The sequence below is a fragment of the Pipra filicauda genome, unplaced genomic scaffold, assembly GCF_003945595.2.
Source record: "Pipra filicauda isolate LSUMZ 115617 unplaced genomic scaffold, ASM394559v2 scaffold184_size3518187_pilon, whole genome shotgun sequence".
Lineage (NCBI taxonomy): Eukaryota > Metazoa > Chordata > Aves > Passeriformes > Pipridae > Pipra > Pipra filicauda.
Window position 1 is genome coordinate 1,601,845 of NW_024104292.1, and position 26,581 is coordinate 1,628,425.

Consider the following 26,581-nt stretch of genomic DNA (forward strand, 5'->3'; position numbering starts at 1 on the left):
GATGTACTGAATTGCTGAGTCTTGGACTACATGACTAGTACTGGTCTTCATCATATTTTTTCCTTTAAATACATATTTTGGTGTTTAAAAAGCTAATATCTGTCTAGGTTCCTTACCCCCAAAATGCTTCATATGTGTTTAGACACAATACCATATTTTCCATCTTTTGACAGTAAAGGAAGCAGGAAAAGGGGTAACTGTGCCCAAGCCAAAAAAATTCCATCTCTAGCCATAAAACCAATAGAGTAATTTGTCCTTGAAGAAGGGAAGGATAGCCATGGTGGATGACAAATGGCTAAGCCACATGCATTCACTTCCTATCTACAAGAAAAAGAGATTAAGCAGCTATCATCTTACCGTGGAAGCCAGAACCACAAGCAATAATTTTTGTGAATGATAACCTGGCACATCTTCTTTGCTGCATCGGCAGCTGCTGTTGCTCATGTTGAGAAGGTCCTTGGAGCTACTTCATACCTCCCATATCTGCACTTGATCCTGTTTTTTCCTGCAGGCTGGAGACTTGAGGAGGAAAGGCTTTGAAAGTCACATTTAGACTGTGACCATGAATGGCTTTACGGAGGCAGAATAGCCTGTGTTTTCCTACATAAAAGTCAATGACAATAAGTACTAATTAAGTCAGTGCTTCTCTTTCTCTCTGCATTAAAACACTATACTGTGTTTAATTAATTAATAATTGGATTCATGCACATAAGTACCTGCACAGGAAGAACTTACTAGGGAGCAAAGGGCTTTTTATTCCAGCAGAGAAAGGTACGATGGAATCCAATGGCTGGACAGAAGAGGCAGACAAATTTCAATGAAAAATAATCCACGATATTTCAAAGAATGCAAGAGAGAAGCATCAGGATAAAAAAGGTCTTGTAGCCTTTAAATCGGTATCTTCCTGGAATACAGGCTTTAGTCAAACACCAGTAAGACATCCCAGCGTAGGAGTAATTAGGTGAATTTCTACCATGTACTATGAAGAGGGTCAGAGCAGGTGATCTAATAATCCTCTGACCTTCAGACTATGAATCTGTTCATTCAGTATCCTATCACACTGCAAAAACTCTGCTTCCATCTCAAAACCAGAAAATATCACAAGCAGGAGCTCTCTGAGGTCTAGGAGGCATCAGTAGGAAAGGCCTAGGAAAACAAAATCACTTTCACCAACAAATAAATACATAGAACAGCAATATAACAGTGAATAGAATAATAGTATCAAAAATTGTAACACAATATAGTAAAAAAAAATGGGAAAGAACAATTTTCAATGAATTATTTTTTTTCTTAAAGTTAAAATAATTCCATAAATCCAATAAACTTTTGAGGGGCAGAGATTTGATTTTTTTTTCTATATTAAATTATAATCCCTTTGAAGGGAGGAGATATATATGGGGACAAGGCATATTTCATACTCATGACATGACTGATGGTCAATATGCTGAAAGGCCATGGAAATCAGCTCCAAGTGTTATCCTAGATGAGAATTTGTCTCTAAAAGTTTCAAATGAACCCAGCTAAATATATTTTCTCATTTCACACTCAGACAATCACTAAGGGTTCAATCCCACACGCATCTGCAGCAATGGCAGGAATCCCGTTGACTTCATTAAGAGCAAGATAAAACTCTTTCCTTGAAGTTGTTACAGACTGTTTATAGCCATTTTTTTCAAAGTTTCCACAAGACAAAAGAGTGGGGTTGGGAGGTTTTTTAACTATTAAATTAACAGAGAAAAAGAAGTTGTTCTACACCAGCTCTGATGTACACCTAAACAGCCTGGTGCAGGTGCCAGGTGCACATCACTAAAGCATTCAACCCAGGAGCTACGTTAGGAGACCATACCAAAATCTGGGAAGTATGTACTTGCAAAAGCATCTAAAATGGATTCTCAAAAGTTGCTTCTAAAAATCATTCACAGGCATTTTTAGTGATTTTAGCTGGGGTCGCTGTGTCACCTATCCTACAAATCAGTTTTGATCGGATGAAAGATTGCAACACAATGCAAGGTGGGGAAAGGATAAACTCCAAAGTAATAAGATCAGGGTGAATAAGATTCATTTAGAGTACTTTCACATCCTGACAGTTCCACATTTTCTGGGAAAGATTTATCTTGTCTTAACAAAATAATTTCTCAAGTGTCACGACTCAAGTGGACCTCTAGCAAAGGCAGGGTTGAGGACTGGGGGCCAGGTTGGAGCCAGTACCCTGCAGTGTGCCCAGTTTCACACAACTAACAGCATGGATGCAGTGATGGAGAGGGGATGTCTCTGTTTGGAGGTTGGTAAAAGTGATGCTGCAGTGATTCTGAAACCACAACAGCATGGAAAAACTACCAAATTCGAACAATTTAGTCTTATCTTAGGGGGAAAAAAAAGTATCTGCAACTTACAATTGCAATTTAGTGAATATTTTTGGCAAAGACTCACTTATGAAGGGCACTTCATGGACTCTATAAATAACTTCTAAGGCACTCAGAGTTTTATTTATTCTTTTTCTCTTTTTAAAGGTAACTGAATATTCAAATGCACATTTGTATTTTAAGGGTAATTTCTAATTACATGCACAATTGCTAATCCATCTGTTTACTACATACTGTAAATGCCTTTCATTCTATATGCTTGAATAATTATTGAAAATTAAATATTGTAAACAGTCAAATTAATTTCTCTCAGCATACCAAATTGCAGAAAGGTTGCAAGATGATAAAATATTACATGCCCCCAGAAATAGAACAAGTCACTCCTACCCCACACCTCGCTGAATGTGGTTATTGCTGTTTGGTAACAGATAGGAAACTTTTTAATCCAAAAATTTGTAACAAGAGTCTGAAAAGCTCCATTACACTCTGCTATTAGTGAGAGAGTGATCTAAAAGGAATATGGTCTGTAATGTTTCAGCTGTGATGGAACAACAAAATCATGTTTCTCATATGAGGCAAGTTGGTGTTAATGTTTTCTTATTTTAATCCTGTTAGAATCAACAAGGAATATACATAACAAATTTTTTCTTTTGTTGATTTATTTATAACATTGCAAAGCAATAATGGTATTCAAGAAGCTCAGAGGAGAAAAACACAGAACACCATATTTGAATATATATTATCCATTCCTACAAGAGACATGGCCTTTCTCCCCAGTTTTTTGTGCACAACAGAACTGTGCCATAAAGCCCGTCTACTGCTATGGTCCTTTCTGGCTTACACTGTGTTACAATGTTGTGCATTAATAGGTTTTTAGTCCAGATCAGAGCATCTCTTATGTGCTCCTGGATAATAACAGTCAGGGAATTTCACCGCTCAGCCTCTCGTGTCCGGACTATAACTTTGGAATAGCACCTTTACAGCTAAAACTATCCTGAGCCAGAAATATAAGACTATTTCTAGTCTGAATTTATCTAACTTCACCTTCCACTGTCTTTTATGCCTTTTATCTGTTAGATGAAAGAAAGCCTTTGTCAGAAATCCTGTCCCCATGTAGGCACACACAATGAAGGCACAACCTCTTAAATTTTGCTTGACAAATTACACAGACTTGAATTTCTTCAGCTCCTCATGGCAAGGTAGTGCAAATTTTAGTTTTAAAAAAAGGCAGAAACCCAGTGATGTGATCCTTTTAAGTAGATGGATTGACACAGGATCCAGTCATGCTTAAAAAGAGATGAGAATCTTGCTCTAAATGTCTGACTCCATCATTTAACAGTGAGTCCCACTGCCCACACAGGGAGACAGGTGAAGAAAATGTAGGATCTTAACTCTGGTACACATGTCTATTGGCACATCATTTCAAAGAGAACTCACATACCCAGAGGCCTTCCTGGATCCTACCCTGGCTGCAGACAATAGGTGTCTTCTGCAAATCCCCACTACAAAATCCCTTGAGCTCCAGTGTAGGAGGAGGGGATGCGGATGCTCCATTAGATATTTTATTTAAGTATGGTGAGGCCAGTAGCCAGTTTTTCCAGAATATAAAGGAATTTCACCTTTCAGGAGCACAGCTGAACATTGTGTTTGAAAATGTCAGCCTTCCTAGGTGCCTCTGCCCTTATATCCCAATCCAATAACAGTTAAGCCCTTTTATTGTAAGACTGCCACTGACTTTCTTTTCTCATGAAAATGGAGAAGGAGAGTAGGGAAAAAGCCCTAAACTTATACACATACCATTAAAGAAAACAATCCACTTCGAATCATTTTTGCTGAAAAATCCTTAAATTAAAAAAAAAAAAAACAAACCACAAAAAACCAAACCAAATCAACCAACCAAAAAACCCACAAAAAACCCTCCCCTCAAACCCTACGAAACCCAAACCTTCGGAATTTGTGCAAAATCTTGAAAAAAAAAATAGAAAAAATATATATACAGACCTCAGAGAGAGGGAGGGAAATCTGTTTATAGATACAGATGCGGAATATATATCTCCTCTATACTGTTCAGAGCAAATCCCTTGCACTCCCTCCCTTCCCGCTCTGTAAGACACTGGGAGATGCAGCCCCAGGGCCAAGCCCATGGCATATAAGGGCACATCAGCACCTTGCCAGCAAGGGACCAAACTGCCCCACTCCTTGATTTTAAAAGCCTGGTCTCCACTCCTCCACACACCAAGAGTGCCTAGGAACAAACTTAGCGCTGATCAATACCGCCTTAGTTTTTCTGACGCATCTCCATCTGCTTTTTCCCATCTGTTGTCTCAGGCTACCATTCAACTGTGAGCTTTTTAGATGTAGCAACCATCTTTTACTACACTTATCCTGCCAAGCACAGTAGGGTGCTGCCTCGCGACTGCAGCTACAAAGGTGCCGCAATATTGCAAGAAATATTAAAAAAATAAGTCATCGTTTCAGCTTACCAAAAGACAGCACAGGTTTTGCTTTTCCAGACTGAGTTCTTAGCTATGAATTATTTTTAATTATTAAATAATTAGGGAAAAAAAGCACTAAAAAAAACCCAACACAAAACCCACACGGCACTCAAAAAAAACCCCAAAAAGCCAAACCCCAACAAAAAAATAAACCCAGAAACCCCCCAACAAAACAAAACAAGAAACACCCACCCCAACTCAATACCCCTCAGTCCCTCTTACTTTTCTTGCAGGACTCAATGTGCAAAAATTAAAGTATCCTGAGGATATGATTCTGGGTTGCTTTTTCTCTTACCCAAAGGCACTATCAGAGGTGGGAGTGAGCATTCATGATGACAAAAGCCAAGTCCATGCACATATATGGGTGAAACAGTCTTCAACATAGAATGTTTTCTGTGTGATGCAACTGTCTTTATACAGTCAGTTCAACCAACTATATATTATTTTCTGCATGTTTTCATCTCCTTTGCTCATGTTTGTTTAAAAGCAAAAATGATTTCTCTCTACATAGGACTTATTCTCTGACATTTTTGTCTTCCCATTAAGTCTTTAATTACTTTCTCAATACTGCACTTCTGCTGTTAACAAAGCAGCCAGGTAAAGAGGTTAGGCTGCTGCCTTGGGGGGTGCTCGTAAAATTCCAGATATTCTGCACAATGACTTCAAGCAGAAGTTTTGGAGGTGGAGAGGAAATCTGTTCCTCTAGGCTGAATGAATAAAAAGTCTTTGAGATCCTTCCTTCTCAACACCAGGTAGCAGGAGGAGAGGATGCACCAACAGATTGGAGGTAAGCTCAAGAGTGAAGGGGTGAAGCCCCTCCATCTAGCTGACCAAACAAGGACTGTATCTAAATCCTGCTTCTTTGCTTCTCTGACACTGAGCTGTGCATCCTTCTGCAAAGAATTCCGTCCTCTGCAAGTGAGCCCGAGACCAAGGGGTTTTCACTCATACAAATGCAGGTCATGTGCATCTTATTTAGTCAAAGCTGCACTTCATTTCAGCAGACTACTCTAGAGTTAATGCTAAGCATGTGTTTGCCTTATTTTTCTTCCCTTCAATACATAACATTTCCTTAATCAGTTTGGATTACATTAAGTGTTACAAGAAAGAAATGAAAAACCTGAAAGAAATCCCCTCAGAAATTATAGACTTACATGAAAAATATCTCAGCATCACATATATCTAAGCTGTTTATACAGTCTAACATTTTTTCCATCCCTGCATCTACTTTGGGTAATCTTGTATGTGTTTATTCTCTGTTTAATCAATCTAAGTCACACCTACTCAATAAAATAAATTTAGCAGCAATTATTTTTTGTGTCATTTGCAGTACCTTCTCAGGTCCTATCTCAAGAACTGCTTCAAACACATAGAATAATAAGGATAAAGAGAAAATTCTCCATCCCTGGTTGCCTCTCCTAAAGGATCTCTCTGAGTAATATAAATGATGGGATTATAACATTTCTTCAGAGATTTAAAAAAAACACACCTTGTTCTCATGTTAATGAAAATAACTTCAACATCTTTAAGCAATGACAGCACCTTTCCATAATAATATCTGCTTAGGATAAGATGATCAAATTCTCAGGCAGCACAAAACATATAATTCAGCTGAAAATGCAGTACCATAAGCACTTGTGCTTCTTTAAGCAACTTTTGTTTTAACATTGCACATTTTATTACATAGTGTCTGTGATTCAAATGAAGGTCAGAAAATACACACATATGGTGAATGGAAGCAAAATTAATTAAAGCCAAAATATTCTCTTGCAGAGCAGACTTACATTTATCTTTTGGGTATTGTGGCTACATTAAAAAAAATGTGAATGTGCACTGCTGTTCATATGCTGTTGGTAAGTTAAAATTCAGGAACTAATACTTAGTTTTCAAACCAAATCCCTTCAAGAGCTGCAAAGCTACTTGTTAATTACCATATAAATAGATCACTGCAGCACAGATTCCTTGCACGCAACTCATCTGACAAAAACATTAAATTTCTCTTAGAAGGCAACAAACCCACAGCATGTCATGACATTGACTTATATACACAGGAAGCAATGAGAAAACATGCTCTTGCACAGAAAGTACAAGCAAATGTAATATGGAGAAAGAAAGGTATGATTATCAGTGGTAGTGGCGGACTTAGGTCTCTGCGTTTGTGTCCTTGCTTCACAACAGCGCCAGCACTAATGCTTAGACGTGCACCTGCATTAGGCTGATGGAGAATGGGGTTTCTTCTTCCACTCAAAAGACAAGTCAGTTCTGCCCTTATATCCCAGGAGGTTTCAACAGAGCCACCCAAGACTCCTTGTCTCTGTGCAAACGGTAATTCTTTCTTTCCTGTGGGCAAATCAGGCTTGCCCTTGGGCAAGAGAGAAAAAAAGGCGAGGAAGGGTTGAAGGGCAGGGATGGGAAGTGGTGGGCTAGTTGGAAACAGGATAGGGAACAGAGTTAACTGGGGCTCCCACATGCCCAGGTAACTTATGCACAAATGGTAGAGAACACTGGTGTCAAGGCAGCCTTGCATTCATCAGGGCAAGACGGGCTGGATCCATGCCAGTAAGGCTTTGCATTACACGTGTCCAGTGGCTTTGAAGGCAAGCTAAGAGAAACTTTTTGTTACTGGCATAGGATGAGTTAGCTGCTTCCTTTGCATCAGTTCCCTGCTTTTAAAAAAATAAAAATGGTGTTGCTCTATCTTACCAAATAGTGTGAAAGACTTAGCTATCACAGGGGGCGAAACCAAGTAGCTACAACAAGCAAGGAAGTACAGGCATTGCAGAATCCACACAATGATCAACATAAAAACAAGGTTACAAGAGCACAGTCCTATGTAAGAATCTTTTTTAAAGATCTAACTTCAGAGCTCTTAGAGCTCTTTAGAAAGCTTTGTATAATGTGAAAGCTGTGATTAGGGAGGTCTTCTGATATTTAACCCCCAGATACTACTTTATTTTTATGCGTATATGTCTCTGGTTAAATTAAGCTCTGTGCATCGAGACATATGGCGGCACGATCTGTACAATTATACAGATAAGGTCACATATTTAACTGGCAACAACACTACTAACTTCAAAGAAGTTGTGTCAGTCTTCGCAGGGAAAGAAAAACACTGATTAACATAAAGGGAAGAGGGAAAGAGAGGGGAGAGTAATATCACAGAAAATAATTATCTTTGGTTATAACAGTGTAACTCTGATGGAGACAGAGTAAGAGGAAAAAAGAGGAAAAATAACACAAATTCCCTGTTAAGCTTAATTTTTGAACGGACCGGTTTAGATGCACTGTGAGGTGATGAGGCCTTGGGGGTTTAGTAGGTGCTGATACAACCTCCTATGTGATGGAAGACAAAGAATTAATAGTCGGTGATTACTAACATCATGATGGCTTATGAAAACACACCTGAGTTCCCAGTTGCCTTCTCTTTTTATTTCCATTTCCCAGCTATGCTATTTTTTTTTAATATCCACATGCAGCACAGGTCAATATAATTCTATAAACAGGAAATATCACCATCTTTCTTTATTTGTAACAAGGATTGGATGTTAACTGAGAGTAAACTGTAACTACAGTCCTTGCCTCTAACTTCCAGTCCATAAAGAAATATTGCAAAGTGCTCACACAACAAGGCGAAACACTATTCAAGCCACAAAAATTGCCTGTCCTAAGATGACAATATGACTGTATTCATTGCAACTGAGCAGAAGGGAAAAATGCTGATTCAGTATTGTCTACTTGTGATTTGCAAGGTCCAACATCACAGACACATGTAGTAACTCTGACTGTCGAGCAAAAGACAAATGTGAGTTACCTTATTGATTAAAAAGCAGTAAGAAATAAAAAGGAAAAAGGAACTCCAGCAACCCCCCCATCCCAAGCCTTCACCTCATCTGGGCTATCATCACAGCTTTATTTTCCTCCCTGGCAGCTCCCTCTTCAGACCCCTACACCCCTGTAGGAATGCTCACAGGCTCCACATCTCAGCATCCCTAACTCACCAATTAATTCTTCCTTACAGAGTTCAGACTTGGAGCACAAGCAGTTACTGTAACACAGGGGCATTCACTGATATTATCATAGTGACCTAGGGCAGGATATGACAAGTACCAATAGCATATGCATTGTGCAAACACTTAACAGGGCTGTGACTCAGTACTTGTGGTACAGTTTCACCCAGTAAGCTCAGTTGTGCTTCTGCCATAATAATCATTCTAATGAGAGTATTAGGCTACCTGGAAGTGAATGGAACATCCCCAGTTACAAAATAGTGAAGGAACAGTACAGCATATTAAAAAGGTAGGTGATTTCTTGATCAGTTCTGCCTAGCTGTGACTTCTAGAAATTTTCTGTGAATAGAGAAACTGGACTGGCAGATAAGGTAGAAAAATGAGTTTCACAGGATAGCAAAGATATTTCTGAATAGGCAGAAGACATGCTTTTGAAGTTTTTGAAAATAATAAATGATTGATGTAATCTACAACAATTGATGTAATGTAATCTACAACAATGTCTATTTATGAGATTAGTGGGAAAATTGTTGCTGTTCCATAACTGATGCTGGGGCAGGACAGGAGGGAGCTGTCTCATTCATTATCAGACAGTAACTTTTTCCATCAGCAAACATGGAGTCACTGGCCCTTGCCATGCTGCTGCTCTTCAGACATAAGTCTCCACTGAAGCAAAAGCGGGGGTTCAGGTTAAAAACTGGTGTTACATTAAATAAGTGAGGACACAGTTGTCCTGTCAAGGCAATGGGAATACTCCTTAAGCTTCTTACTGTGAAAGAGGTCTAAAAACATCATCATGGAGATCTAAAGAAAGGTTAAAATTTCTATAAGCCAAGTTTAAATCTGCTGGTTACAAAGAAATGACATTTATAAGAAATATTGTATCTTTAAATGCCATTTTAAAAGAGGCACTTGATACCAGAGAAATCCAGCAATCTCAACCATATTCAGTGCTTCATGAATAAAAACGCACTGCTAGCAGAAACCAGATCTGTTCAAGAGAAATGATAAAACTGGATTTATTATTTTATTAATAGCTGCATTACTGTCTCTCAACTAAGGTGACACAGCTCACACCTTTATCCCCTCCACAGATAACATATACAGATTAAAATGGGAATCACTGCTGGGGAGGAGGGAAGAGACATGCCGACTGAGCCCAAATTCTCTCATTTTCAGTGGAATCAGTGGGCTGGCCACTAGACTGTACTTACTTAGTCTGAAGAGGTTTTATATTGCTCTTCATCCTACCATTTTGGAAGCGATGCTTGCTCCCTTCTTTTTTTTTTTTGGTATGCCTATGAATACATGACTGTGCATGGATGCTGAAAGATGCCTGAAAAATCAATAGCTTGCATTTCCAGAGAGTATTTGATCTGCAAACTGTCTACTGTGAATTAAATTACAGGACAATCACACAAGGTAAGAAAATATTTCCACTTACACAAAAAAAAAAGAAAAACAATGAGGTGAGATGACTCACTCAAAGTCAAAAGAAGAGTTCATGTCGCTTCTCTGCTGCAGCTCAGGAGTTAATTGAAAATTTACTCTGTGGAATAAACGTGCCCTGGCAAGCAGATGGACTTGATGATTTACATCCACTCCTCCCTGGTTTTTTCTTCTCCTCTTTTTTCTTAATTATTACTATTATTATTGTTATTATGACAAATTCCTTGAGGCAGGAACTTTGTCTAACATGCTATACAGTGCCCAGCAGGCTTCTAGGTCCCACTGTGATTAAGTATGTAACTCCAATATCCATAGTCCTCTGATTTCCTAGCTTCTAACCCTGGGATCAAACCACTGGAAATATGGTATCTATTAAAGAATAACCATCCCAAAGCAGAAATTAAAGCTCTTAAAATGCTCCAAAGCTCAATTTTTAACAGTGAATATATTACAAAAAAGTAATTTAGAGCCACGCTTTTAAATAATAGAGAAATGAAAGAAAAGAAAGTAGATCATTTAACGTATGTTGATACAACATAAATTACAGAGAATGGAAGCCAGCTAATGCAGTAGGGGAATCACATTGTAAAAATCTGTATTAGTTATGGATGGTTACATATCAGTGATGGATATATTGGGGTGGACTCTGCAACTTTTGGTGAAGTCAGCAGTTGTTCAGACCACAGATGGAAAGGGAGACCAATTCCTCAAATTCAGCTTTGACTGGACAGCTCTACAGCCAGTGTTTTTGTCCTCTGCAAGGTCTTCTCTGGTCTTGGACAGAATAGCAGTGAGCTATTCATTCATATGATCTGCAGAGATGATTTACATCACACATATGAGCTGCCAAAAAGGGCTTAGTGGACAACGCACGTGGGAGTTGCCCTTCAGAAAGAGCACCCAGTGGGAGATGATCTGCAACACCATCAAAATTCTAAACACATTTTCTGATTTGATCACTATAGTAGCTAAAACCACCCTGGAGGAAGATCGCAAGTTAGACTACAAAACCAAAAAAAAGCTAGAAGCCTTCATTTACAAAACATGGAAAATCTTATTTCAGAGAAAGCTTATTAAGACTAGCAGCATGCACAGAATCAACTACAGTGTCAGTAGCGCAGCTGGACCTCCATGCTGGGGTGAGAGGAGGGAGAATCATTGGTCAAGAATAAATATATAAAGTTGTCCATTCTTGAGGAACAGACTTAAAGAAAAAAAAAAAAGCAGCATTAAATGGCTCTTACAAGAGTAGAGTGACAACAGAACCAAAGTAATACTAAGTTTAGCTTAATATTGTTGATTCAAAGTCCCTCAGAAATGTCATCAAAAAGTAATTTTATTTAATCTTTTTAAATGGTCCATAATTTACCATTAATCATTACAGTGGAAGGTTTTAGGAAGCCCAAGGTCCCTCTTCTCTTTACAAAGGCATGTAGTGCTAGGAAAAGGGGTAATGGCTATAAAGTGACAGAGAGTAGGTTTAGATTAGATATTAGAAACAAATTCTTTACTGTGAGGGTGGTGAGGCACTGGAACAGGTTACTCAGAGAAGCTGTGGATGCCCCATCCCTGGAAGTGTTCAAGGCAAGGTTGAATGGGGCTTTTGAGCAACCTGGTCTAGTGGAAGGTGTCCCTGCCCATGGCAGGGGGTTGGAAATAGATGATTTTTAAGGTCCCTTCCAACTCAAATCATTCTATGATTCTATTACTTCTGAGCTGAAAAGAAGCACTGGGTATCCAGAAGCTGTGCCGTTGGCAGCCATCAGAACACAGTGCAGCAGCAGACCAATGGATTTGGCTCAGTCTGTGAGAGCAAAGATGCGTGGGGATTTCTTAGGACAAACCAAACAAAAGCATCCATAAAAATCAGGACGTATAGCAGGAGGGTGAAGCACCATTTTAGTATGGCATGACAAATGAGGCATTCAGCCAGGATCCTAGACCACCTGACTTTGTAAGTGCAAAAGAAAGCAAAGCCCAGCCTACTGAGGAAAGCAGCATTCATAAAAATTAAATTCTGACATTCACTAATCCCATATTAGCTACTACTTCAGCATGAAAATATTCAGTCTCTTTCCAAATCTAGGTGCAGATGTGACAGTTCAGAGACAACTTCCAGAGGCAGAGTAATTGCTGCTCTGGAAAGAAGTACTGACCTATATGCACTATTTCTAAACCCACTAGTGCATCCTGCCTTATATACTACAGCAAATACTGTTTCAGGGGTGTCACGGGTCTGCCTCTGTTATAATGGTGACAGCAAGAGACTAAGCAAGGTGTAACTGGATTTTCCAGACACACGAGCATAAGTTTAGTATAAATTAATTAATAACAATGTGCACAGGAGTGAAATTTGATCTGTTGGCATGTTAGTTAAAGTATCTCAAGTAATCTACATAAGACTGAAGAGAAGCTTACTGGGTTTGTTCAAAATATGTTAACACTAGACAAAATAATGCAGTGGTTTGAATTAAAATTCGTTTTTTTCTTTAGAACACAGAAACATAATAAATCAATGCAATAAATTACCCCTGTGCTGTGAAATTAACACCCATATACATGAAATAAAAGTAAGAATTTACAGCTCTAATCAATCAATTTTTTTATGAACTCCATCTTCTGTTTTATTTACCTTTTTCCACATGCCTCTCACCACGAAATAACTCACTTGGCTCTGGCCCACTGTGGCACTCTTGGCAGCTGGCCAGCCCAGATGCTCTGCCAGCAGCTCTGCCTTCTTCCTCCTCAGCCCCATCTCACACTGCCCACAAAGCAGCACAGCCCTGTGACACTGTGCTCTGTCAAAGCAACCTTAAGCCCTACCAGGCATAAAAGGCAAGCTAAGAGGGAAACCCCTGGCTCTCCCATGAGCCACATCAGGGTTTAGTCTGACACCCAGCTTTGAAGATGCTGAGGTCCAGGAATGCCTCCACTGCTGTCATGTGTACACAGAGCTGGGAAACAAAAGCACAGCAGAATGCCTTTCTCAGTAGTCATGTAACCCCTAGAGTTACCTCGACCATTTGAAAAACATATTTCTTACCCCTCTCACAAAACTGTGCTTTGCAATATATTCCTCTTGCCCACTATAAAGAAAAATCCCAGTTTGCTCTTGGACCTGCTACACTTAGGCAGCAGTCTCCACCAGTCTGCAGAACAAGGCTGCCTTGTTCTCCAGCATGAATGATTTATGGTTTCACACGTACTCATGTGCTACATTATTCAGTTAATACTTGTACCTATGAATACCTGCTCATGAGATAAAAGTGCAGACCGAGGCGCAAACTGATGCTTGGCTGTATTTTAGAAAAAATATCAAGGCGAGAAAAAAAAGGCCTTCATGGGAGGTTGCCCACACCGCGTTTCCATATAAAGCCAGTGGCACACGGGAGGGTGGCTCATGTTCCAGTCCTCCTCCTCAGAGCACCCATATAAACCCCAAGCCCGATGAGGAGATCCCTTGCCACCCATTTGTACTGCTGAAGCAGTCAGCCCCCAGTGAGAGCATGAGCTGCCCAGGGTGACTTTGGTGCCTAAGTCTTGTTACTAGTGGCTTTTTAGCAGCCTTTCACTCCTGCAGGAGCAACTCTTCCTCTCTCTCAAACGCATGGAGGAAATTGCAGGTAATAATCGTGACAGGTCTGAAGACTGCCTTTAAACAGATCCAAATGCACATGATACATTTGCAGTTTGACTACCTAGAATAGCCACCGTGAGCTGTGCCAGTCTATAAAAATGCAGGAAGTGGCAAGTTGTCTACTAAAAAGTTTCTTCTACCTACATACATGGCATACAAGGAGTATTGTTGCTTCTGCGATCCAGGTAATCAATCAAGAGTGTAAGATTTGGCTGCAATTATGATCCTGTATCAGAACAGAAAACAAAACCTGGACTCCCTATGTTACCGCCTGGTGCCTCGATCAGATGGCAACACATGCAGTGGTACATGTGCCTCCAGAAACCTGCCTGACCTGCATGACCTATAAGGCAGCTTCCAAAGGAAGGCAAACACAGTCACTGCTGAGCTCCAAAGACAACTGAGAACATCCCTACGGTCAAGCAAACTCCCTGTCTCTAGTCAAGAACAACTTCTGCCGCTTCCCACCAGAGGATGTAAAAAATGCAGGATTTCGCCTTCATGTTGCCTCTCAGCAATGGATTACTCGCAGGAGTGAGATGTCATTTTGCTGGCAGTGTTTAAACTTCCCAAGCGACAAAGAAATTAGAAGATCTCCTTTCTCGAATGACTGTTCTCCCCCGACAGCAGGAGCATGCTCGTTCAGCCTACGTACACAGCAATCGCAGCATATTTGGGTTCATGTTAAACCTTTTCATCTTAATTATACAGCGTGCTGTCGCATTTAGGGCTGCTGTGCAAAGCTCTATACAAGTTACTGCTGTGCTGATTCCCAGCAAGCGTACGGGTCTGGCATACTATGAACGTCTCCCATGTGTGCAGAAGTCTCCTGTACAAAACAACTGGAGCGGAAATTATTGTCTTAGAAAAACTAGTGCAACTGCAGGGAGATGGCTGAAAGGAGCCTGGCCAGAGACCCCCAGGGGCACTCTCTAGGAAAATCCATTATGCTTTTTCCTTTGGACATCTACATCCCATCAGGAGAAAGCCTCCTAATGTCAAGGCCTGGCGCTTCTCTTTGGGACAAGGCATCTCTGTGCACATACACTCTGTCAGGCTCATTTTCAAAGGCAAAACCACACTCAAATAGGCCACCTTGCTCAATTCTCATCGTGCTGTGTTTGGCACCAAATTGGATAGAAGGGAATGGTTTATCCCTTCCATGACAAATCACAGCCAGCCACCAGCCAGGATGCTCACCTAGCACAAGGGGAGCCCTTCAGGAGTTACCTAAGCAGCAAAGTTCCTCATCCTGAAGCTTATTAGTTCTCAGACAGCAATTTCCACAGTGCAAATGAAGATTAACTCTTCAGTGTTAACTGTGAGAATGAAGATCTCATTGTTACGGAAAAGCATCCCTGCTGCTCTCCAGAGGGACAAAGGGCCAATCCACAGGGTGTGCCGCCAGGCTAGGATGCGGCAGGGCTGCAGCGTGCCCAGCTCCGGTCCTTGTCATGGGCTCACCCTGACTGCCATGCAGATAAGCAGAGCTGTGCTGAGCAGATTGCTCTGTGGGAGGAGCCGATGGAAGGGAAGCACAAGCATTAAACACTGTGAGTCTTAACTATGCTACTTTGCCCAGATGGGATTTATGGGGTGGGGAGGGGGAGAAGGGGTGCAGATGGAAGAGCATCTTCGGCCATTCCAAGTGTTAAAAATAAGTGAGATGTCTGCCTTAGGGCTCGGCAGATTGAACATAGTGATTATACGTGCTCCATAATTCTTCACCTGGGCTCATGCCTGAGAAGATCCTGACCCCTTCTTATGCCACACATTGCAATAGGATTGCCCAGCCAAATGTTGAAAAGCTATTTAGTGAACATCATTTCCCTACATGAAATTAAAAATGTTCTCTCTCAGATCTATTCCTTCTGGTTTTCTAGCTGCTTAGAAATTTGCAGCAGATATAAATAAACTTAAAAAAAAATAAAATCAAAACCCCAGATCAAAACTAGGAGCATGACAACCAGTTGGAGCACTGTGTGAATCATCTGAACTACTTTCATGAAGATCAGCATATTGCTGTGAAAGACCCTCTTGAGTCTCTAGCTCTAGACCATGCCGGAGGGTCCCCACCAGCCCAGTAATTGAGGAACAGCTGGGTACATGCTGGAGTGAGAAACACTTGCTACCAGGCCCAGGTAGGCACCCAACAGAGCACCCACAACCTCAGGTTACATCTCCTGAGGCAATTTCTTTACCAGCCTTGTTCAACAAACGCACCAAGGGTACAGATGTGCAGAGCTGGTGTGCACAGGCGCGATGTTCCACTGCCAGGCAACAACAGTACTTTAACTTAAAACAATCACCATATCTGCAACACTGCACCCACAGGCTACATCCCCAGCAGTTAAAAATCAATGGAAACACACAGATTTTTTTTTTTTTAAAGGCCAGAGGGACTTCTGGGTCATCTAAACTGTCTTTTTGTATAAAACAAGCTGTAGAATTACATTCAGCTTCTGTAATGAGGAGCTTAATTGCATGTGTTGGACAACTATCATGTCACTCACTTCAACAGTGCTACACCAGCTTATAAAGGAAGAAACACTGCTCTGTAACCTGCAGCAGCTTGGATCTGCTTCTTAGCATTACTCTGCAGACTCAGTGTAGAAAAGTCTCATCCCTACAGATGCAGGGAAGAGGCAACAGCCAGTGACCCACGGAAGAGCGATCGCAGCAGCAGCACATCTGCAGCACATCACCTGCCAGTGCTTTCGTGTACCAATGCAAAAGAGAATGCTTTACACACATACATGATGCTTTAGTCACATACGCAACCAGAAAACAGGGATTTGGAAAGCAATGCAACACCAGTGGATTCTGAAGGGGAGCAAGGTGATAAATATGTAAATTGCATTCTCCACCACCCTGAGGCTGCAGGATTTTGTTACCTGTTTTGGGATTGATCACAAAGAAGTTCTGGGGATTTCCACTTGTAATCCGGTAAGTCAGTTTTTCATTAGTGCTGGAGTCAGGGTCCTGGGCTTGGATCTGAATGACAGATACATCCTTTGGGGAGTTTTCCATGATGACTGGGTAATAGATAGGCTCAGAGGTGAGAGGGGCATTGTCATTCACGTCCTCCACTTCAATGTAGACTTCAATGGTAGTGTAGAGTGGGACAACACCATGATCAGTTGCATACACTGTCAACCAGTAGGATTTGGTTGTCTCCCGGTCAAGAATATCTGCTGTGTAGATAACTCCTGTGGAAAAACAGCAAGCAGAGGATGTCAGGAACAGAATCAATGAATGTTCAGCATATTAAAAAAGCTCCACCCTTATAAAAATTCAGGTTGTGGAAAAAAAAAACCAGAAATGAGCTCAGGAACTGTGTTGTGAACCCAGCTCAAGTATTTTGTCCCCAGAAATTGAGGGAGGGAAGGTAAAAAGATGGCTCTTCATAAATGTCCTAATGCCAATTCCTTGCTAGAACTGCAGCTGGTAGAGTAACAGAAGAAACACCATCATTTTCTGCTTGTGATGCAAACTTGTATAAACCTTGGTAGGGAGAGATACAACTACTGACAATGAATTGCACAAAAAAAGTGGCTTTTCTTTTCAAGCTCCTGTCTATGCCATTGCTAAACAAGAAAACCTAGGTGGCAGTTTAAAATAAATCCATTCAAGTTCAGAAGATAGATGGTAAATTTAATAATGAGATTGCTCATTGCACAATGCCAAAATCCTGGATAACAAGCAATCAAAAGCTCACATGGTAGCCCTTAAACCTTGGCCCTTAGACAACGAGCATATCCTCTTTTATCACAGGGGAAGGAAGAGCGTGGCCACTTTACCTACTGGTGTAAGAAAATATTACATATATATGTTGCATATATACGTTACATATATATACACATACACATATATACGTTACATATATATGTTTGTATTACATATACAATTATATCAGCTGGTTTCCTACCTGGTCCTAAGAAACCACAAAAGAAAGTGTGCTTTGTATAACAGAGTCACAGAGAGGGGTCCAAGTACCACCCCTGTGCCTGCACAGTTCCTGCCATGAAGGACTTCTACCTACCTCATTTCTGCCTGATACAGAAATCCATTCTCCTCCTGACATGAACACCTGTTTTCTGTCTGGTTGGAACCAGATGGCCTTTCAGGTCCCTTCCAACCCAAACCATTCTGATTCTATGATAAACCAGAAACTCTTCCTGCCACTATAAGACCTGCTTCTATTGGTGTAGTTCAAACCTTCACTGGCTTAAGCACTGAACATGAATGCACAGAGGACCGAATACACCAGCACCACACAAACAATCACACCAGCACAAAACAAGGAAATGCACTTTCCCACCACTTCTGTGACACATATATCAAGAACATTTTCCTCTCCTAATACAGCATTATTAAATCTTGAAAGACACAGTAATGCAGTGGATGTCAAGCTTGAGAAATACTCAAAAGGACAGTCCGCAGATCATCAAGTCATGTCAACAGTAGGTGGGAAAACGACGGAGAAATTACAGAGCAAAACAGGAAAACAAGAAATCTGAATTTAGTCTCAGATGTGTTTGATGCTACTCAGAACAAAATTGTCAGTTAATTATTAAGGACAGAGATGCTCTAAGGTCAGCACTAATAAGGGACTTGCATGTCTTTTTGGATTTGGGGTTTTTTTTGAGGATCAGATGGCACTATTTCCATGACAGCTTGAAGTGTTAGAAAAGTTTTAAAGGCAGCACAGAACTCACCACACAGCTACAGAGATGTCTCATGTAATTGCCCTTGTCTTACAGGATATATTTTTTTAAAATTTTAAAACTTTTCAAGTTTTGGATTTTTTTATTATGTCTTTTAATACTACTTTGATCAGCCATGTAAGAGAGGAAGGGGAAAGGAGCAGTACTGATTCCGGTCATGTATGGGCTTAGGTCTTTTTTTTAGTAACCTCAGATTCATGTCTTTCTGTCTCAGATGTATTATTCACCCAACGAAGGTGAGCAGTGCAGCACTGGAGGACAAAAGCAGTGTATTCTAAATATTCTTGTCGGCAGCAGCCTGTGCTATGTAATGAGTTTCTGTAGAAACATGGGTGAAATATGTAGTGAACTGTGATGAAAAGGCCAAGAAGTCCAGAAAAGAAATTATATAGCAGAGATGACAAGAGCCCATAACAAATGACACCCCATGGAAACAAATAAATAAAATAAAATCTGCATGGTCAAGAACAAGGCAAAAAGGGTGAATAGCAGTGATCTTAGAAATGATGATTTATTCACGAGACAAGATGAATGATTTTAGATCTTTAAACAAAATTTGAAATAAGTAGGGTCTTCCCTCAGTGAGAGCACAGAAGGTTTTAGCAGATTAAACTATATTTATGAAGCTGAATTTCACTGATACTGAGATGATAATAAATCTATCTTCTGAGTCATCCCTTCATTTTATAACTCCTGGCAACAGTTACTTTTCATTTCTGTACTTCAGAAGGAAAAGATCATTGAATAAACATTAGCAACCACCAACAGGTCTGCTACACTGGTTCTTCTTTTTACTTTAGATTTATTAAAAGGTCCCAGACATAAAGTAATTCCTTTTCCTCAATAAGTCTTGTCATTTCACCTGTCAACACCACACAGAAGCCTGATAAATAATAATGCTTTTGTTCCCTTTCAGGTTTTCCACATGGAAACCTTTCCATCACCCTCGGAACACTTTCCACCACGCTCTTGAATGTTCTGCACAAAATGCCTCCTTGCTGTCTACCCATATATGGGTATAAAGCTAGTACCCACAAGAATACACATGCTGCCCAAATATTTAACCAATCTCTCCACGTAGGTATGGCTGACACTTTCCAGATGGATGTCAAATGTCATCTTCATATGAGGTGTTAACCCTTAAGACGAATTATGATGCTTGATCATCAGTACTGCTTCTTCATTGCTATAGCATGAATGCGAACAGGCTGATAGAGTCAGCATCAGGAGCTGAAAAAAATTCCCTGGGAATCCACAGCTACGTTCTCACTCACTTTAGCTGAATGCAAGTATGGGAAAGGATGGAAATACCCTTTGGGATAAGATGGGATAGGATCACAATAATTTCAGATAAGATCACAATAAATTCAGAAAACACATCACTTACTTCAAAGTTTATAAATATTAACAGATACTACAGAAAGACAAAATTTTGTTTTCAGGATCAGGAGAGCAGAGGGGAGAAGAGGCCTTTGGGAGCAGCTCTAAGGCTTTTTTTGGACAGCTTTTGTGGTGCACTCTTTCCAGCTGCCTGCTAATTAGAAGAGAAACATGAACAAAATAATGACACCTGAGCTAAACAAATCAAGAAGTAAGAAGAAACACCAGCAGAAATCCTGAAAATTCCAAAGTGGCTAAAGACTAAAAAGTTCCAAGATTTTGCAGACACGGTTCTGAACAAGACAGAAAAAACAGGTGTTCCCATCCACTGAGATGCTACACCACAGAGGCACTACTGCATTTCTACATTAGACAGCTGAAAACCAACCAAGCCAGCTCTTAATGTTGCCCTTGGTCAGATTTTGCAGAGTCTCTGAAGGTCTGGAGTCAGCACTACCTCAGGCCCAGGGAAGCCTCAGAAAAGAAGCTAGACGTCAATCCAAAAAGTGATGCCACCAATATGCCTGTCATTGCATTCCTTCAAGTGCACATGCCCTATGCAATTCAGCAGACACTACATGCATTGCAAACACTGTAAGTGAAAAATAACAACAGAGTGCATTAGTTGCTGATTAAAATCCTGGGCACATTTATATGTAAATTAAGTTCAGCCCTTGGGCTCGGCAATGTGCCAGCAATGTGAAGGTTGTGTGCTTGTTTCTCTCTAAGGCTTGTTTTCCCTCTTTCCCTGAGAAAATAATGGGATAATTTTTTCCGTATGGCTCCTGCAATTGGACACAACAAAACACTGCATTATTAAGGATGAAGGCAAAAAAAAAAAAAAAAAAAAAAATGGGGGGCAAGAAACTAGTGGCTCTTAAAGTGAACAAAGAATCTGCAAACTGGATTTCCCTCTTTCCTCTCCCACTGATTTGTTGCACATCTGTCAGCAGACCACTTCAAATGACATGGTCCACTCAAAAATTATCTGAAAGTTATGTATTTACTATAATGATGAGAAACCTGAGAGGCTCTTAAAACAAAAAGGGATTAGAGAAAAGCATTATTTCTTTCATCACCTCTTTTTTGTCCCCTGTTTGTTTACTTTACACATTTGACAGTACTGTGTATATAGGTAGTGTGATGGATGGACCTGCCACAGCTCTTTAAGAGAATGTTTACTGGAGCTGTCAACCCGGGTGTTTACATAGGTGCCAATCGCCATGGATATCTGCTACACACATATGTTCCTCCTAAAAGTCAGATCATCCTTCATTAATACCTTCAATAGCACAACCATTGAAAGGGGTTCAATTCTGTTTAGTTTTTTCAAGGCAAGATTAAAAGACAACTTGGTGGTCTGTAAGAAGCTGTGCATGGAAAAGTCAAAAGAGAGTTACAAAGCTCTTTAATCTAGCTGAGAAAAGCAAACCGAGGTCTGATGGCAGGAAGTCAATGGCAGAAAAAGGAGAGTGCAAATACTCAACACAGAGGATATCTGGCAGGAGCAACTGCTTGTCAGGGACAGGCCAGAATCTCCCATTATTTGGCACCTTGGTACTGGGACATTACAATATAACCTATTCTTCTACCCAAGTTATTGGTTTAGCTGCAAAAAATAATGTAGCACGCCATTTTGCTGAGTGACAGTAGCCCGTGTGATAAAAGTTGCCAATGTAAGTAGTCATACTCTCAGCAAACAATGAAAAAGATTTGGGGAAAGAGGACTGACTAGGAAGTATCTGCTACTCTTTCAAAAACTTCTATCACACAGAAATACTACAGAAGAACCTTAAGTTATCTCTTTTTCAAAATACTGCAGTGGTTTCACAGGGCTACATTTTGCTTAATACCATCAACTCAGCTGACAATTGGGAACAGCCTCAATGATACTGCTTGTTCTTCTCAACCTTTTTCAGGAGTATGAGCTAATTGCACAAACATGCATCCCTTGACTGGGCAATCAGGAAAGGTTAGATAAAGTAAATGGCCTACTTATTCCCAGAGCCTGACCCAGGAGTGGCCATAGAGGAGAGGCAGTAAAGGCAGAACATGCCTTCAGCAGGAGCTACAGTGTGGGATGGAGGTGATGCTCCAGTAACACATTCCCAGATATTTCCAGCTGTCAGAGTGCAACATGCCCCTTCTCACCCAAAGCCAGCTCCTTCTTGTGCAAATGGAAAGTTCAGTGGTTAAAGTTGCTATAAAAATATATGAACTTTAGGGTGACTGAAGGACTATGGGTAATGGATGCACCTTCCTGACTCCAGACCTCAGGAAACCAGCAAACTACCTCAATATGTCCAAGGGCCACATCAGCTTCTGACGTGAAATTTTTGAAAAACCCATTTCCAGAGCCCTTGTCTGCCTCTCCCTCCTCCAGTTTCAAAACAAAGGGGCTCAGTGCAAACCAGCTACAAAATAGAAGCTGGTTTGTTCCCTAATTAAAATGACAGAAATGAGGCCATCGGGAATGCCGACTAACAGCGAAGTACTCAGAGCTCTGTTACATCCCTCAAAGGAAGAAATGGAAAAATCACTGATTCCGAAATGCTACTAATTATTCATGATCCTCATCAAAGACCCTGTGAGTCTCCTGGCAGTAAACACAACACCTTGGTTGTCACCGAGCTGTCAGCCAAAGCTCCTCACTTGCATTGCCTTGCTGGGGGAAAAAAAAAAAAAGTAGCTTTAAAAGAAAACAGTTGATTAATGATTTTTTTAATTTTTTTTCTCTGTCTAAAATGTAGAGGGGGAAGAAAGAACTTACACACCTCCTCTGGCTGCACCAAGACAAAGGCTTTCCATATGCCCACCTGTGCTCCTACTTCGGAGCTCTGGACAGATCCTGCCTCCACATATCGTTGCACAGGGGAGCCATGGAAAGATTTGTGAGTGTAAATGCAAATATCAGAGCTAATTCAGATTCCTTGCATTAAGCACAGATGTGGTTCTTGAAGGACACTTCGTGGAGAGCTATCGTAAGCAAGAGAAGTTTAAAAATACTGCAAGCCCATTATTCATCAAAGAAATGAATGTAAAATCAACCAAAACAGCATGATTTGTAGACAGGAATCTCACACCCAATTAAGGAAGAATATTTATGATTTCAAGAAAACTAACATTATGCCTAACCCTTTCTATGTTTTTTTTTTTCTTTATTTAGGTCTTACACACAACAGCTCTCTGTATATAAAAGCAGAGTGTATACATCTTTTGGGAGATATTTACTTCAATATTTCCATTATTGGTAAACTGTAAATATAACCAACAGAATTAAACAGTTTTAGTGTAATGAAGATGTGAACCTGAGCACCAATGCCAGATCGATTCAGCACACTTGGACCACAAAAGCCAGTGGGAATCAGAATAAACCATACATTATATTCACCCTTTTTTAAAGTCTTCTCAAGCCATAAATCACCAGGGCCAGTTCTGAATATGGACGGCGGTATCGCATCAGCCACAAACTCAACTGAAGCATGAAGGAGACCTACTGCTCACCCCCCCATTGCTTGCAGTCGGCAGCTTTGAAAATCAGGCTCCTTACTCTGGTGATTAAACACTATTTCAATGCCTTCTTTTAAGGCCCCCCACTGTGCAAAGTGTGGCCTCCTGTTTTTATTTTATTGCACAAATTTTGTAGGTTTTAATGCACATTAAAACACAAACTCAGTTTCTATTGATGCAAAAAGAAATATCCCATTGACTTAAATGGAGATTAGATCATACTCAGAAACAAGTCCAAAAGCAATATTAACTTTGTAAGGCTATACATACCTACAATTTTCTTATATTCTTATGTCTGGTTCAAATACAAAACATATATAACAAACCATTCTTGTCAGACAACGAAAGACAGGTAACATTCCTGTCTAGGGCCCAGCTTCTAATTTTCTCTCTTTTACTGATGTTTTGAATATATAAATTTACTGTTATCTCATACTGCAGTTTCTTTGGTGAATATTGCTTCTGTGTTCCCAGAGCAGTAAAGAGAACTAGAAAACTAATCCTCAGCAATGCTATTTTCACTGACACTGAATTAACCTGCAAATACACCCTTTACCATGATATTACGCACACAATATCATGACCATCACAACCAGCCAAAATCATGACAAGGACAGTCAACATTAATAAACGTAATATATCTGCATGTAATAGATAAGTAGGTAGATAACGTACAGCTTTACAATTCTTACTAGATATGACGTGCCACCACGTATTTCAGAGGCAAGTTTAAGTTCTTTGTTGGCTCTTTGCAAAGGTGGGACCACTGCTGCTGCTGTGAGCGCAGCACCACTGTACAGACTGTGAACTCCTTCTGCTCATAGAAGAAACCAGCACCATGCAATGGTTTAGACCAAGCTTGGCCAGTTGGTTTGAAATTCAGCTCAGGTACATATGGAAACTCTGATTTTTAATGACTCAATGACTTTAGAGGTCTTTTCCAACCTTAACGATTCTATGATTCCTCTGACCTCTGAGGTCTTGGGCCAGCCAACAGCCCAGCTGAAGTCAAGGATGCTCATGTGACTTAAATGCACAGTGCAATTGTAGTTCAGGTCTGTCAGGGCCATTAAATCAAGCACAGCCCATCAGCATGACTTATATGAGCATGACCTTGACACCAGGATGGGGATGGTGTCTTGTCTGAGCAGGAACCCTGGCCAGCCCTGCCTCAGGCTACAAAACATAAACATAAGTTTAATTACTAGAGGTAGAGGAGAAATTCAACTAATTAAAGGCGATAATCAAGGTTAGGTCTGGTCACTACACTCTCAAGCAAAAATAATAATAATAAAAAAAAATGTATCTTATATTTTTAAAACCACATATGACTACATGAATATTTATGAAATTATTAGTATTTATACATAATAGATTGTATATATGTATGTGAATATCAGAAATATGGAGTCTGTGTATACATGCATATATGAATGATGTGATTTAAAGGGTGAATGCTGCATCCTGAACTAGCAGTGCCACCCACCATAGGGACTAGGTATTCTCAGGGGTCTGATCACAGCTCCCCAGGTGTCCCAAGGCAGACACCAGGGCTGGGGGACTGCTGCCACGAGGGCAGACTTCTCAATAAAGCAGCATCTTAATGGCACTGAAATAGAGGCACATCTCAGATTAGGCGCTTGACCTTCCAGGTTATTTATGTTTTGAGTTTTGAGGAGAGATTCTTCGTTCTTTACCTTGAAATGACTTAAATTCAGTGTTGGTTTCCTTTGCTTGCTTTATTTGGGGCCAGGGGAGGAAGGCTTACAACTTCACATCAAAATGAGCTATCACTTAAATAGGACACCTTCAAGGTCACTTACACATCAATTTCAGAGCAATTTTCCAAACATATTATCAAGACACTGAACCAGAGGCTTAGTCAAATAAATTCTCTATCTTCTTCCGCTTATGAATTAAATGAAATAAGATGTGCCAGCATTTTTACCTGACTAGGGTTTATTACCATTTCTGTATCTTCCATTACACCCCTCTACTTACTAAAAGAAATATCCATATTCATCTTGCTTTAATATCTTTGGCTTGGGGAAAAAATAAAAAACCTTATATGGATAAACAAAAAATACACAATGGACAACTCTGGAAATAACAAACTGCTTTCAAAAGCATGAATACAATAATGAAACCTCTAATTTATGAATAATCTCTGTCAAAGCTCAACTCACTCCATCACTGCCAAACAGTGCAATAAAATCCAGCAGTAAAACCAGGCTGAGAGGAGTCATGAAGCTCCAGAGATGACTAAACCACTGCCACGCACCGTTCCCTACTGACTGCAAGTGCTTGAGAACAACGGGACAAACTGTGGTGCTTCTCTGACAAATGGGATGTCCTGCCAGCCCTCAACAGATTGAGCCATATTGTTCCACTTTTATGAATATGGGATGCTACCACTATCTCTTTGGGGGTGGCAGATTCACCTTCCCCTTTGGTCTCACAGGTACAGCAAAATATGGTCCCTACTTGTGAGTTGCACAGGCTCAATTTTTCAGCCACAGGGCTAAGAAAAACAAATGAAAAGTGCAATTTCGTGACTGTGGCAGGTGTCATGTAAAATTCAGATACCTCAAACTTTTACAAAACCTTGCAGGAAGATCTACTGTGGGAATACACTCTTAATGCAACTCAGAAGAACAACAGCTGATGGTATAATTTCACTCTACTGATGATGCTTTTTTTTCCCCTCGTTTTTTTAACCATTTGTGGCTACTGCATTTCTAGCCACACATGAATTACAACCTGTGAACTCTCTTCAATATTATAATCTCTCTGCACGTATTTATCCATCTATATCTGTTTGTCCCTACAGCAGATGACAAGTTCTGTCTTATTTTCAGAGCACCACTGGGATCTCAAAACTCTTGCGTGCCTTGTGCCCACCTCCACAGCCTTCCCAACCAAACCAGATGTGGGGATGGTACTAGCAGAAATCCTCACATTGCTAGCACCAACAATGAAAGCTCTTAACCCTCAACAATAATCTGTTTGAACG

The 26,581-nt window shown here is 40.3% G+C and overlaps 1 protein-coding gene across 11 annotated transcripts in view; it reads right to left on the reverse strand.

Moving 5' to 3' along the window:
• Positions 1-26,581, reverse strand: part of FAT3 (FAT atypical cadherin 3) — a 407,022-nt gene that overhangs the window by 203,942 nt on the left and 176,499 nt on the right. For all 11 annotated transcript variants that reach the window (XR_005563057.1, XM_027750637.2, XM_027750635.2 and 8 more), the window contains one exon: positions 16,846-17,160. Coding sequence is in view for 10 of the 11 variants with exons in the window: in XM_027750637.2 (XP_027606438.1) it covers positions 16,846-17,160 (315 nt within the window). In the remaining variant the exon portion in view is untranslated. The remainder of the gene's footprint in view (positions 1-16,845; positions 17,161-26,581) is intronic.